Here is a 14111-nt window from a genome sequence, read left to right on the forward strand (position 1 = left end):
CAAACGTATCTCTCCTTACCCTCTTCAGGCTCACCTGCGCCATGCACCATGCATGGATTGGGATTGTTTGCCTTAGTGCTGGGCTAGGAGCCTGCCTGTAACTGGCTCCTCCTCCTTCTGTTGGGACAGGAACATAGGAACCGGAGTAGGCCATTCAGCCCCTCGAGCCTGTTCCGCCATTCAGTTAGATCATGGCTGATCTGTATCTTAAACTCCATTAACCCACCTTGGTTCCGTAACCCTTAATACCCTTGCCTAACAAAAATCTATCAATCTCAGTTTTGAAATTTTCAACTGACCCCCAGCCTCAGCAGCGCTTTGGGCGAGAGAATTCCAGATTTCCACTACCCTTTGTGTGAAGACGTGCTTCCTGACATCACCCCTGAATGGCCTAGCTCTAATTTTAAGGTTATTCCCCCTTATTCTGGACTCCCCCACTAGAGGAAATAGTTTCTTTCTATCTATTCTTTCAAATCCTTTATTCATCTTAAGCACCTCAATTAGATCACCCCTTAATCTTCTATAGTCAAGGGAATACAAGCCTAGTCTATGCAACCTGTCCTCTTAATTTAACCCTTTTAGCCCCGGTATCAATCCAGTGAATCTGCGCTGCACCCCCTCCAAGGCCTCTGAGGTATGGCGCCCAGAACTGAACACGTTACTCCAGATGGGGTCTAACCAGTGGGATTGTGGAAACACTGCTTTTGTGGGAATCACTTGCATGGACCCAAATCCCAACACCCATACCACAGCTCACGTCAGGGCTTTAATAACTATCAAATACTCTTTATCTCAAAGAGAAGCCAACACTTCAAGTGCTTTTTGTATACGTGCCTTGTTCTTTTTTGTTTCAGGCCGAGACCGGTGAAGGCCGACAGTGGTTACTGAATGACTCTCACATTGAGGAGATAGTGGGCAATGTGACTGCTCTGCTGGACAGTGTAAATGAGTGGACAGCCAGCAATGCCGCACTGGTACTGGCGAGGGTCGCCATCTGCGAGTCTGGCTGCAGGAAGCTCTTGGAGCAACCTAACTCCCGGCACACGCTTGGCAAGCTGATCGCATCTCTGGGCGTGGACGAGACGGGTAAGCAGCATTCCTCTTCTCCGTGTTGTATCCCTTGCCACATACCATGAACACAGAAGCACATGGATATTCAGATTGGGACACCCTACGAACAAAATTACTTTTTTAAAAGCCTGGAAATTTCCCTGTTGGTGGTGTAGTGGATAACATGTGGTGCAGGATACCCCAAGCCATCCATACGCTCGTGTGGAGCATAAACACAGGCATAGACCTGTTGGGCCAAATGGCCTGTTTCTGTGCTGTGAAATTCTATGCACCCTGCACAGTAATGGGCTATGGTCTTGTACCCTCAGCTCCGACCATAACAAGTTTCCAATTGTAGTCATCGGGTAAACATTTTGCATGAGATAACAGTCCCCCTCCCCCAGTTGGCAGAAGGTAAGTCACCCAGGCTGTTTCTCAACACCTCTAGCAGCTTACTTGAATGGCATTGACCGAGGCCTGTGCAAAAGTTGCCTCATTGTTCAGGCGTATTGCATAAACGTAAAGAGAAGAAAACTGAATACACATAAAGGAGAGGTACAAACAGAATGGTTAGAAGCGGGAGTTACATTTTTGGGCTTTTACTCTAGATTATTTTTCTAAGGTTCAGCATCTCAGACCACCCTTGTAAGTGAACCCTTGCTCCCTAAGGCCTGGAGTGGGCCTTTACCTATATCTAGGTCATTTCTCTCAAGCCCTGAGATTGAACATAAACCCCTTGTTTAGTGTACTTTGGCTCACTGGGTATATTACGTGACCTCTCGTGAGCTTCATTAACTTTGGAAGACGACAGAATGAACACTTCATTAAAATGTGGCTTGGGCTATAAATGCCAACAGGTTTATTAAATGGATAAGTGAACAATAACAATGACTTAGTGTAGGTTTTATGTTAACCATCTCTGCTTGAGTTGGTAGAAAATAATCAACAGTCATGTCTACTGTGCTAAACTGTAATATAAATATCAACCTTGGCCGGTTTTTTTTCTGCTAGTCTACGAAGTCTCTCTGGCCCATCTATTTCTTTGATGGCTTCAGATGGACTTTTAAATTTGATTAAGATAGGCTGAAAAATACTTTTAAAAAATGATGGGGGGAAAGGAAGTTTAAATGTATCACATAAAAGCAAATAGAATTGCTAATCAAGCATATATTCCTTAGCCTCTCATTTGGACACTTGGCCAGTCGTATGTTCCAGCGTCAAAACAAGCTAGGTCATTTTCTGTGAGTGTGCCTGGGTTTTAATCCAACGTGTACTGTGACAAATAGAAAGAAGCCATCGCCGTATACATTAGAGACAGAAAACGCTTCCTTTTTGCTGCAAAGCTCCGCGTATTGAGTTCCCAATGCCAACTCTGCTACAGAGGGAGGGAAAATTGGAGGAAACGTTGCCTCGCGTTATGATAAAACACTTTCCAACAGCTGATTTGACAGCAGCATTGATGGGTTCAGGGAGCAGGGCTTCAGCACATCCTCAAACTAGAGAAGGTATGTGGCACCTGGAAAGATAAAAGGAACAATGAAAAATGGAGGAGGAATAAAAACAGGAGAAAATGAATTGGCCTCTCAAGTGACACTCTGAACATATTAGCATACGGAGGCTCACTGCATTTATATGAAGTTCCTTGTACAATATCTTAAACAGCAGCATTGGTAAATTTAGTAAAAAGAGGAATTTCACACAGTGCAATGTGCAATAATCCAAGTGGCTGTGGAAACTTTCACTTTCCGTTCCTCCCTCCCAATCTTCCTCTACCAGTGTAGGTACAAAGATATCTTGCCTCTGCCAGGAGATCACATGGATGCTGGTGGGTGGGGGGGTATTGGAGATCATGATGCCCAGTGTAACCATGGTCATGTAGGCCAGGCTCGATGCTGTCTTTTCCTCTCTGCCATTTTCGTATGTTCATATTAACGAGCCTGATGGCTGAAATGGTGACGGGCGCATTGAGACAGGGGATTGTTGATGAGGTGTTTTTTTTCTAGACAATTTATAGAATGGTGAACCTAACATCCAGAGATAAAACACATGCCACCATTTTCTGCATCACCGCAACTTGGCATTGGCTGGCAGGTGGCTGTCAACTGTGAGGAATAATAGATACCCAGGTCAGATTACAAAACTGCAGTTTAATTGTGGCATTCTGCTGGTTGGTGTATCGAATAGCGGATCACTGGGGAGTGGTTAGAAGGGAGGCAATGATCTTATTAGGGAGTTTAAGTGACATCATAAATAGCAAGAGCGAAGCTGATAAGGCTCATAGCTTGTCATCTGAACTGCAAGATGAGATTCCTGCCTTTTATATCTCTTATAAGTTGTACTGCGGGACAGTTTTGCTTTCCATTGTGTATAATTTTTCTCACTTGACAGAGGCCACGGGGAAGAGGTGACTAATGCATGACGTTTACTTTGAAGGATTCATTATCATGATACCAGATACATTTTACAAATCCACATTTTCCGTCTATTAGTGGATGGAAAATTCCTGATGTGTGCTCCCGACAGGTCAGCATTAGCACTGGGAGTGTGCGTTTGTAAAATTTATCTTATAGCTTCTACAAACATATTAAATGGAAATTAATAACAACTTGCCTTTAACGTAGAAAAACCTCCCAAGGTGCTTCAGAGGTGTAATTGTAAAAAAACAAATTGATTATATGCAAATAAGAAAGTTGCCACATCAATTATTTTTTGTTTTTGTTTTTACTTTGTAATCTACTAGAGCAGTGACTGAAGTTGGTGTGAAGTAGGGAGGTATAATGTGACTGGATCTCTGTTCAAGGGTGGCCAATCTCTGCTGATAGATTTTGGATGGGATCTCTGGATATGTAGTCAGCAGATGTTCAGTATTCTCTCCGTTTTTTCCTTCACACTGTTACCAGGATGCATCAAATCCTGAAAGTGTAGAAGTGAGAGTGCATTTTGTTCGGTAGGTTGAATGAGCTGGGGAAGGGTTTGGTCTCAATCTCTTGACATTGTAGACAGGAATTATGTTCCTTTTTTTTCGTGCGGCGACACCTGCGTGTTCCCCGGTGGCCTCAGGAGTCTCAACTGCAAGTTGTTGGGTTTGAAACTTTTTTGGGAATGAACTGACTTTGGTCTCAGAAAAAAAAAACTGAAAGAAAATAGAACCTTGTCACCTATTGAATACATTGCTTATAGATACCTTTGTGGAAATTGTCACACTGACCCATTATTGGCACTGCCCATTGCTTCCAACTGGTACATTCAACATACATAATACAAGTTTCAAACGTGATGGATGCACTTTATCGTTGGGCTAAATCTCTTTTTTGGTCAAGACACAGGAATCAAATCGTCAGAAACTATAAAAATAATACACGTTGAGCAGTGTTGTCCATTTATACCCTCCTTCTGGTATCAAAAACACACAGTAGTTCAAATTCCAGAAGGTCCACACTTACAGTCTCCAACTAGTTAGAATCTTGTTGGGGATAAGCAACAATACAAATTTATTTTACTTTTATGTAGCTGCCGCTTTGTCGTCCTGTCACGGATTAACATCATCGAAGGCTTAAACTCTGTCCTTTCTGGAAGTGAGGGAAGCAACTGGCTGCAGACTCTTGACTGAAGAGTCTTACTTAAACCGAGGACTTCAAGCTGCAGCTCCTCGTGACCCCAATCCTTGACTGTAGCACACATGCTCATAAACCATGAGTCAAGACCTGAATCTAGAGAGCTCAGACTTTGTCAAAATGGACAGCTGCCTTCCTTGGGCTTTACCTGTGGGGGACCTTGAAGAGTTTGCACCGTTTATTCTTTCTTCCCTCTCCTGCTGACAATATTCCTCGTCAGTTGATGTTTGCGGGCGGTGCTTAAGCAGCGTTCTCTGGGCAGCTGCAGTTTTCCCTTCAAATATATTAAATGGCAATTAATAACAACTTGCCTTTAACATAGAAAAACCTCCCAAGGTGTTTCAGAGGGGTAATCCCTTCAGGATTCCACCTCTCTTTGTTATTTGCGGGTGTTCAGTCTAATTTCCCATTCTCCCATTTGACCCTGGGAGTTGACTTCCCATTAACTTCAATCCTGATTGCTCTGGTTTCAGTTGGATAGTTGGCATCCTCCAATACTTACTGGGTATTCGTGGTTCCAAAGATCTACCTTATACTCCTTGATCTGTCACCTAGACCAAAGCTGCACGTAAATGCTTTCACTTAAGTTCTACTAATGATTTACCCAGTTTTGGACCGGTTCTGCTTTTGTTGGCTTCACTGTGTTCATTTTTGTTTTGCTTTAATAAATAAACAGTTCCAAAAAATCATACTGTTTTGTGTCTGTGGGAGAGAGATTTAAAGATAAGTTCTTTCTTTTACAAGATGGCTTTTTATTCTTCTTCTATCCTATCTCAACAACCATCTTCCGACTTGTTGATCTTCCACATCTCAGCCAAGCACTTAACAAATGAATAAAAACATTACATCCGAAACATGACTCCCTCTGCTGGATACTTGTGTAATTACATATTACGCTGAACATGACACTCACCAGGAGTGGCGAACGCTGAGAGGTCACCCAATGTTTTGTAACGGACAGCGAATGAATTGATAAGAAACTCCCATATTGTGCATTCCTACATTACAACAGTGTCTACACATCAAAAAAGTAACTCATTGGCTGTAAAGCGCTTTGGGGCGTCCTGAGGTTGTGAAAGACACTATATAAATCCAAGTTCTATCTTTTATTAAAAATAGAACAGATATCTGGGAGTGAATTACAACTCAAGAATTTCCGGGAATCAACTCGAGAGTTTCCGATAGCTTATTATAAATTTTCCTAGGTTCTGTTCCAGGCAGGATTGGAGAATTGGGTGTTGAGCTCAGCATGCCTGATTCATGGCACTCCACTTCCAATTCTCTGATCTACACACCTGTCAAGCAAAGTTTTGCACTGGGACATGCCTTGCAAATATACTCCCAAGAGTATTGTCTACTAGGGAGACACTTACAGGCTGCATCTAATTGAGGGGGTGTCATGATTAGAGCTCTTGAATAATTTTTGCTCAAGCCCAATGCAAAAAGTTCACTTGCTGTCTTCTGAACTGAAACTCGACTTTAAGCATGAAGTAACTGGAATTGGAGGATAGAGAGTTATCAATGAACTCTTTTATCATTGAACTAATTACTGGGAACAATATGGGACACCTCTGATCTTTCCAAGAGTCTTTACCAAGGAAGAAGATACTGCCAAAGTCACAGTAAAAGAGGAGATAGTTGAGATAGTTGGGCTAAAAATTGATAAAGAGGAGGTACTAGAAAGGCTGGCTGTTCTTAAAGTAGATAAGTCACCCGGTCTGGATGGGATGCATCCTAGATTGCTGAGGGAAGTAAGAGTGGAAATTGCAGAGGTGTTGGCCATAATCTTCCAATCGTCCTTAGATATGAGGGTGGTGCCAGAGGACTGGAGCATTGCAAATGTTACACCCTTGTTCAAAAAAGGGTGTAAGGATAAACCCAGCAACTACAGGCCAGTCAGTTTAACCTCGGTGGTGGGGAAACTTTTAGCAACGATAATCCGGGACAAAATTGATAGTCACTTGGACAAGTGTAGATTAATAAAGGAAAGCCAGCACAGATTTGTTAAAGGTAAATCGTGTTTAACTAATTTGATTGAGTTTTTTGATGAGGTAACAGAGAGGGCTGATGAAGGCAATGTGGTTGATGTTGTGTATATGGACTTTCAAAAGGCGTTTGATAAAGTGCTACATAATAGACTTGTCAGCAAAATTGAAGCCCATGGAATAAAAGGGGCAGTGGCAGCATGGATACGAAATTGGCTAAGTGACAGGAAACAGAAAGTAGTGGTGAACGGTTGTTTATCGGACTGGAGGAAGGTATACAGTGGTGTTCCCCAGGGGTCGGTACTGGGACCACTGCTTTTTTTGATATATATTAATGACTTGGACTTGTGTGTACAGGGCACAATTTCAAAATTTGCAGATAACTCAAAACTTGGAAGTGTAGTAAACAGTGAGGAGGATAGTGATAGACTTCAAGAGGACATGGACAGGCTGGTGGAATGGGTGGACATATGGCAGATGAAATTTAATGCAGAGAAGTGCGAAGTGATACATTTTGACAGGAAGAACGAGGAGAGGCAATATAAATTAAATAGTACAATTCTAAAGGGGGTGCAGGACCAGAGAGACCTGGGGGTATACGTGCACAAACCTTTGAAGGACAGGTTGAGAAAGTGATTAAAATAGCATATGGGATCCTGGGCTTTATAAATAGGGGTATAGAGTATGAAAGCAAGGAAGTTATGATGAACCTTTATAAAACACTGGTTCGGGCACAACAGGAGTATTGTGTCCAATTCTGGGCACCGCACTTTAGGATGGATGTGAAGGCCTTAGAGAGGGTGCAGAAAAGATTTACTAGAATGGTTCAGTTACGTGGATAGACTGGAGAAGCTGGGGTTGTTCTCCTTAGAGCAGAGAAGATTGAGAGGAGATTTAATAGAAGTGTTCAAAATCATGAAGAGTTTAGATAAAGTAAATAAAAAGAAACTGTTCCCATTGGCCGAAGGGTTGAGAACCAGAAGACACAGATTTAAGGTGATTGGCAAAAGAACCAAAGGCGACATGAGGAAAAACATTTTTTTACCAGCGAGTGATTATGATTGGAATGCACTGCCTGAAAGGGCGGTGGAAACGGATTCAATTGTGACTTTCAAAAAGGAACGGGATAAATACTTGAAGGGAAAAAATTTGCAGGGCTACGGGGAAGAGCGGGGGAATGGGACTAACTGGATTGCTCTTACAAAGAGCCGGCACAGGCTCAATGGGCCGAATGGCCTCCTTCTGTGCTGTAACAATTCTATGATTGTAAGCGACAGCAAACACCATGCTGACAGACCGTGTGTCTCAGGCTGAAAGCTATGAATGACACTTATTACAAAGTAATAAACAGAAGTAAGAAAAAACAGTGCATTCAGCTAAATTGAAATACTGACTTATAGTATTTGTTTCAAAACAATACAAGTCCCAAACTGCTTGCTCTACTGCGCAATAGCAATGCTCTGCTATAACTTACGTAACTTGGAATATGTGTTTCTGATGATCAGCTTTTATGTGAGAAAGAAAGGATTCCCAGTAGCCCATATAGCAGTTTAGTAAGAAAGGAACTGGAATGCTACAGAACTAGCCTCAGTTATATCGCTCAGTCCTTTCATCTTGGCTGGTAAAAGAAAACGGACAGATAACGTTGACAACTAATAAAATTGACTTATGGTGAATCAACTCTCTGCTGATGCTTCAGTCAAGTCAGGCTTCAACGATTTCGGGGTAGGCCTCTGGGATACCTGACTCAGGAAACTCACCCACCTCCTGGGCAAAGCAGAACTCTGAGTCTGGTAGACAGGGCCCCCCCCCCCACCTTTGTAACAGACATTACAAGTAACGGCCCTTCAATTGCAAATGCCATAAGCCGTACGTCTAGGCAGTTGACAGCCTGGAGATGGGGGACTGCCTTCAAGTAATCAATTGTAAACAATTTTACAACACCAAGTTATAGTCCAGCAATTTTATTTTAAATTCACAAGCTTTCGAGTAATTCAAGTAATCACCATAAGCAGGGAAGAACCATGTGTTTTTTCTGAAGACAATTTTCCAATCAGCAACTTCCTATATAAAAAAATGTATAATGTAGCGATCCTCTCCACCTGAAACAGGACACATCTCCCATCTGTCACAAGGGGTTCAGACAACTTTTATATATAGAATAATGGATACCCGAGAGTGAGTTACGGACTGGCATCTAATTGAGTGGTTTGGATGGTTTATATAGAGAATAATGAATACCCAGGATTGAGTTACAGGCTGGAACCTAATTGAGTTTGGATTGTTTATCTATATAGAATAATGGATACCAGGAGTGTTGGAGGCTGGAATCTAATTAAAGCATTCAGATCAATTGTATATAAGAAAGACTTGCATTTATATAACACCTTTCACAACATCCCAAAGCACTTTACAGCCAATTAAGAACTTTTGCAGCGTAGTCACTGTTGTAATGTAAGAATTTGCACACAACAAACCACAAACAGCAATGTGACAATGACCAGATAATTTGTTTTAGCAGCGTTGGTTGAGGGGCACCAGAGAGAATTTCCCCTGCTCTTCTTCGAAATAGTACCATGGGATCGTTTATGTCCACCTGAGAAGGCAGACAGGGCCTCGGTTTTAACATCTCATCCGAAAGACGGCACCTCCGACAGAGCAGCACTCCCTCAGTAATGCACTGGAGTGTCAGCTGGATTATTGTGCTCAGGTCTCTGGAGTAGGATTGTGAACACACAACCTTCTGACTCAGAGGTAAGAGTGCTACCCACTGATCCACAGACGACACACACAAATAGAACAAAGAATACCTGGGAGTGATAAAGTCAATTACATCAAGGAATGCAGATAATATAAACCACCAGATTGTCTCTTGAATACTTCGAAGCTACTGTATGGAACCTCAGATGAGACTAAGCCTCGAATTACTCCACGGTATTTTACTTTAATCTGTTCTGTGGAATTTCTGGCGGGTGTTCCCTCCTCCAGCAGATGCTACTTCCTTTCACCATTTATCTGGGAGCTGCTTTCTTCTGAATTTAAGATGCCGGGGCTCACTTCACTCTGATTGAGTTGAGAAGTGTACCCTCTTCATACAGATCTTGGTGCTCTTAACATTCCTTTTCCTTTTGAGACATTCTGTTTTGATGCCTTGAATGGAATGGGCAGAGCAGGAGTGCCAAGTCTCTCACATTTCATGGAAGCCCTGCATTTTCTTTCCTCCCATCAACATTGTAATTGAAATAATATTGGCTCCTCTCACATTTCCTCCCCACTAATACCCCCTGTGAAGGCATTCAACTTATGGCGCATTTTATACTGGGGCTTGCTTCGGAGTTTATAGTAACACCGATGCAGATATACTTCAGCTCTTGTCCTTGGTATTAAATATTTCACTCTGCAAAGATTATTTAAATCATTGACCAACACGGGAGGTTAACACAACCCAGGGACGTGGGGAGCCTGTTCAGGTCACAATGTCCTGTTGGGAGAACGCCATGCTGAAATAAAAGACGGCTTGAGCCAAAACGTCAGCTCGAGAACCAGTTGCCAAAACTGCAACACAAACCTACCAACAATCCTGGTGTTTCCATTATCTGCATCATGATTTGCAAGGTGGACAAATAATAGGCCGACATTGTCTACCTCCAGGTTTTTTGAGAGGACCCATTCCATAGAAACGTGAAGAAAACCTCTGGGTTATCTTTCTGATTCAGACGGATGCTGGATTTCAACAACACCAATCTGGGTCACAAAGTTTGTATTATTGTGGTGTGGTTTGTTTGCGCTTCCATAGCAACGCTGCAGACACGGTTGTTGCCAATGGAAGGTGTAGTTTGTGTATTATGAAACAATGCAGGGATACAGGCAGCAGGCCGCATGACAGATTATGGATTCACAATCTCCACATGGTGAGTTCCTGATCTTATGTGGGACATTAAGCAAGCGGGGATCAGGTGGAGAGAAAAACAGGTGGCTAAATCTTCTTGGGCTGTCACATGCACACCTTCCAGTAGTCAGATATGGAGCAACGTTGCCAGACTCATAGTGGCATGTGGTCTTTTGTCCCTCCTGGACAGGCGTTGGTATATAGCATAGGAGAATTGATAGTTTTTTGTTAAGTAAGGATATTAAGGGATGTGGAACCAAGACAGGTAAATGGAGTTGAGATACAGATCAGCCATGATCTAATTGAATGGCGGAAAAGGCTCGAGGATTTGAATGGCATATTCCTGTTCCTATGTTCCTAGAATCTCAATAGGGGGATGCTTATCTTAAAGTGGAAGGAAACGCCTGATTAAAACACAGCTATTAACAGGGCATCTGGGACCTTGGTGAACAACAGGACAAATAGTGTATCTCCTTACACAATTTGATTAAAGGATTGAGAAATAAACAGAGGAAGGACTGAGAAGGAGAGTGAATTAGAGTGGGTGAATTCAATGTCAAATCAGGTACAGAAAGAGAAATAAAGAGAGGGAAAGAAAGATTGGATTACGAGAAAGAGTAAAAAGAGGCAGAAAGGAAAAGTAAGAAAAAAAATTTAAAATTTGACATCTTTAAAATCTCCAACAATTCACAACCTGAAGGAATGAGTCTCCCCACTTATAATTGTTCACTTTCTGGGCAAGAGAGGTTGATTGACATTCATTAACAATTATCATGTCGTTAAAAGGGTACTTACGCTATTAACTACTAGACTTAACTTTCTGTGGCGAGTTTAATGGGCAATTAATGTGCAAATGCAGCAACTTCATGAAACTCACAGGAGGTTAAGGGCGAGATGTCGTTTTTGCGAAGATAGCGATGGAGCGGTGCAAGTCGGCCAGCAACTTGTGACGATTTGCAATTCAAGGGGTATCTCTTCCTCGCCGCACATTGCTGGCCAATTTGTACATTAATAACGGCGTGCATCGCTCACACCATTGTTTTTTCCGCAAATTCTAGGCCCATGTTCCTCGTCTAACCATGTCTGTCGAAACCTGCTTGGCAACCGGACACTAAACATTCTATTATCAAAAGTTTGATGAGTCAATAAATAGAACGTGTTCATCATCGTCATATGCATACTTGACCTCAGAATCACCTTTTCCTTTAACTGAGAATGAATATGGCAAGAGGACGTGTAATCACTGGTCCTGTTCAAACTCAGTCAAACAACTCTAGGAGAAAATCAAAGGAGAGCAGGGAGCATTAGTTATAGTTATTAATATTAAACAGAAAGTTAAGGAACAATAAGTTGCTCTGAAGTAATCCTTCTCCTTAGCCGTCAGCTGTAACCGTGCAAATACAGATATTTATTGTGCACTTTTATTAAAGCTGTTACTTACACTGTAGACACGGGAAGTGGCAAACTTCAGATAAATGAACAAACAGTGCAATTAACAGCATGTTCAACCTGTTGGTACATTCCTCCGCCATTCCATCAACTAGAACAGGAGTGCGTGCTGCAGGGGTGGGGATTAAGATCTGTCAAAGACTATCTGTTGGGAAGTGATATTGAAAGGGTTCTTGTGCAATGCATTCAGAGTTCAAAGTGACCCGTTAATTGATTATTAATTTATCGTCTGGTTACAAAAATGCACTCGGCTTATTAGAGCATGTGATCCTTTTAAAGGGACAGAAGTCCCCCTTAAATCCACGTCTCAGCCCTTATATCCCCAACAGGAGTTAGTCATTGTTCTAAAAACCAAAGTAAAGGGCCATTGTCCAAAAGTGCTAGGAAATTGAGGAGTGTCGGAGAGAAGACAAAGTAAATCAATAAGTACTGATTAGATGCAACTGAACTTGGGTCTTAGAAGCTTGTACGTTTGGAAGACTGAGGAGTGCAAGGTGTTCCACAGTGCTGGGTCCTGGGAACGAATGAGGCAAAGTAGGAAACAGTGCGGTGAGTCTACATTTCAACATATTGAGAAAGCAGCGAGAAGAAGGTCATGGAGGACGGCATATTTAGAGAAACAAGAGAGGAAGGTTCAGGGGAGCACTGACCGTATCTGTGTAGATTAAAGAGAGACACAAGAAAGTCAGAGAGAGGGAGGGATTGTACACTAGAAGATCCTTTCAATTCGTTGAATTGCATCCATTATGTGCTAGACGTGACTTGTTTGACCTTGACGCTACCGTTGAGTAGCTGGAATGGGCAGCAGTTCCAATTCTAAGCACTCACACTCTTCATCTTGATGAGCACAAATTGAACGAGAAAAGAGAAAAAAATTCAGAGGAAGGCATCATCTCTGATTAGCCCTGTTGCACGTAACTCTCTCTTATTTCCTGCTGCAGGCTGTGGAATGAGTGCTGCGTTTGCACTCGGTCGCCTCTGTGACTTGGACATTGGTCACAAGCAGATACTGGACATGGAGGAGGCTCCAAACATGGTGAGTCGGTGCAGTCTTAGCTTATAATGAGACCAAGCGGGCATACACCAACTGATGAAAAGTAGTTTTGAGATGTTTTTTGTTCATTTGAAAAATTGATAAGAACGAGAAGTGGCTTTTCCACCCACCCAGGTCACCCCACTCGTTTCGGTTCACATACTGGACTCTTTCGGACTATTTGGATTTGTCTCCTGCCATGGCGCCAAGCCTGCATGCCCATCCGTTGAGGCAGGAATCTGTCCATTTGTTCTTTGAACACTTAGCCAAGTCTACATTCACTGTAGCCGTCCATTTCACGAACAACTCCCAGTTTGAGGTCAGTGAGACCAAAAAAGGAAAACTTACTCCATTTGAAGTTGACATGGAGTGTGGAGCTTGAAACCTGTATACAGGTTAACTTGCATAACGCTTTGTTACTGGTCAGTTCAGTCAGTATTGTTCCTGAGGGACGCGAGGTAGACCCAGTATTAATGCGCTTACATACACAACTGAAAAAAGAACAATTGCTGCTCGGTGGACTAGGCTACAATATCTTTTTCAACCTTGTGTGGATTTTTGAAAATTAAAATCTGTATCTGAAGTGGCCAAATATGAATGTAGCAAACCCATCCTAGTGGCGGGAGAGGGGGAGTTATCGAACCTGCTGAACATTGTTTTATTGGTGATATTTTGTGACTAAGTTTTCTGTTCTCTTTACCATACGTGCTGTTAGACACCAATCGATAGGCTTGAGGGAGTCAAGCAATAGTTAAGTTCGACAGATAATGCCAGAAGTTCAGTGTACCCCCACCCACTGGCTCATCCTTTAAAGCTATGGCATTTTTGATACTTAAAATAAAAAGTTCACAGTCAATGAACGAAAGTGGTTTCAGTGTTAGTGTTTTTATTAAAGCAATCAATCCCCTGTCTCAACTAGCACGAGTTCTGCTGAAGCTTTATAAGGACGGAAATGGGCAGAATTCTCACGTTGGCCTGGGAACTCCCCTAGACTCTTCCCCCTTGACATGAGGGGACAGGCAGAAGATCTGCCAACAGCTCTTCCTGCCAGCAAATGGCTGGAACATAGTAGCAGGGGTAGAGCATTCAGC

General features: G+C 42.5%; 1 protein-coding gene across 1 annotated transcript in view; it reads left to right on the forward strand.

Moving 5' to 3' along the window:
- The window catches only part of LOC137300489 (uncharacterized), an 85814-nt gene that overhangs the window by 45802 nt on the left and 25901 nt on the right, over positions 1–14111 (forward strand). The window contains exons 3-4 of the mRNA XM_067969565.1: positions 855–1086; positions 12929–13023. Of these exons, the coding sequence (XP_067825666.1) occupies positions 855–1086; positions 12929–13023 (327 nt within the window). The remainder of the gene's footprint in view (positions 1–854; positions 1087–12928; positions 13024–14111) is intronic.

The sequence above is a fragment of the Heptranchias perlo genome, chromosome 31, assembly GCF_035084215.1.
Source record: "Heptranchias perlo isolate sHepPer1 chromosome 31, sHepPer1.hap1, whole genome shotgun sequence".
Classification (NCBI taxonomy): domain Eukaryota; kingdom Metazoa; phylum Chordata; class Chondrichthyes; order Hexanchiformes; family Hexanchidae; genus Heptranchias; species Heptranchias perlo.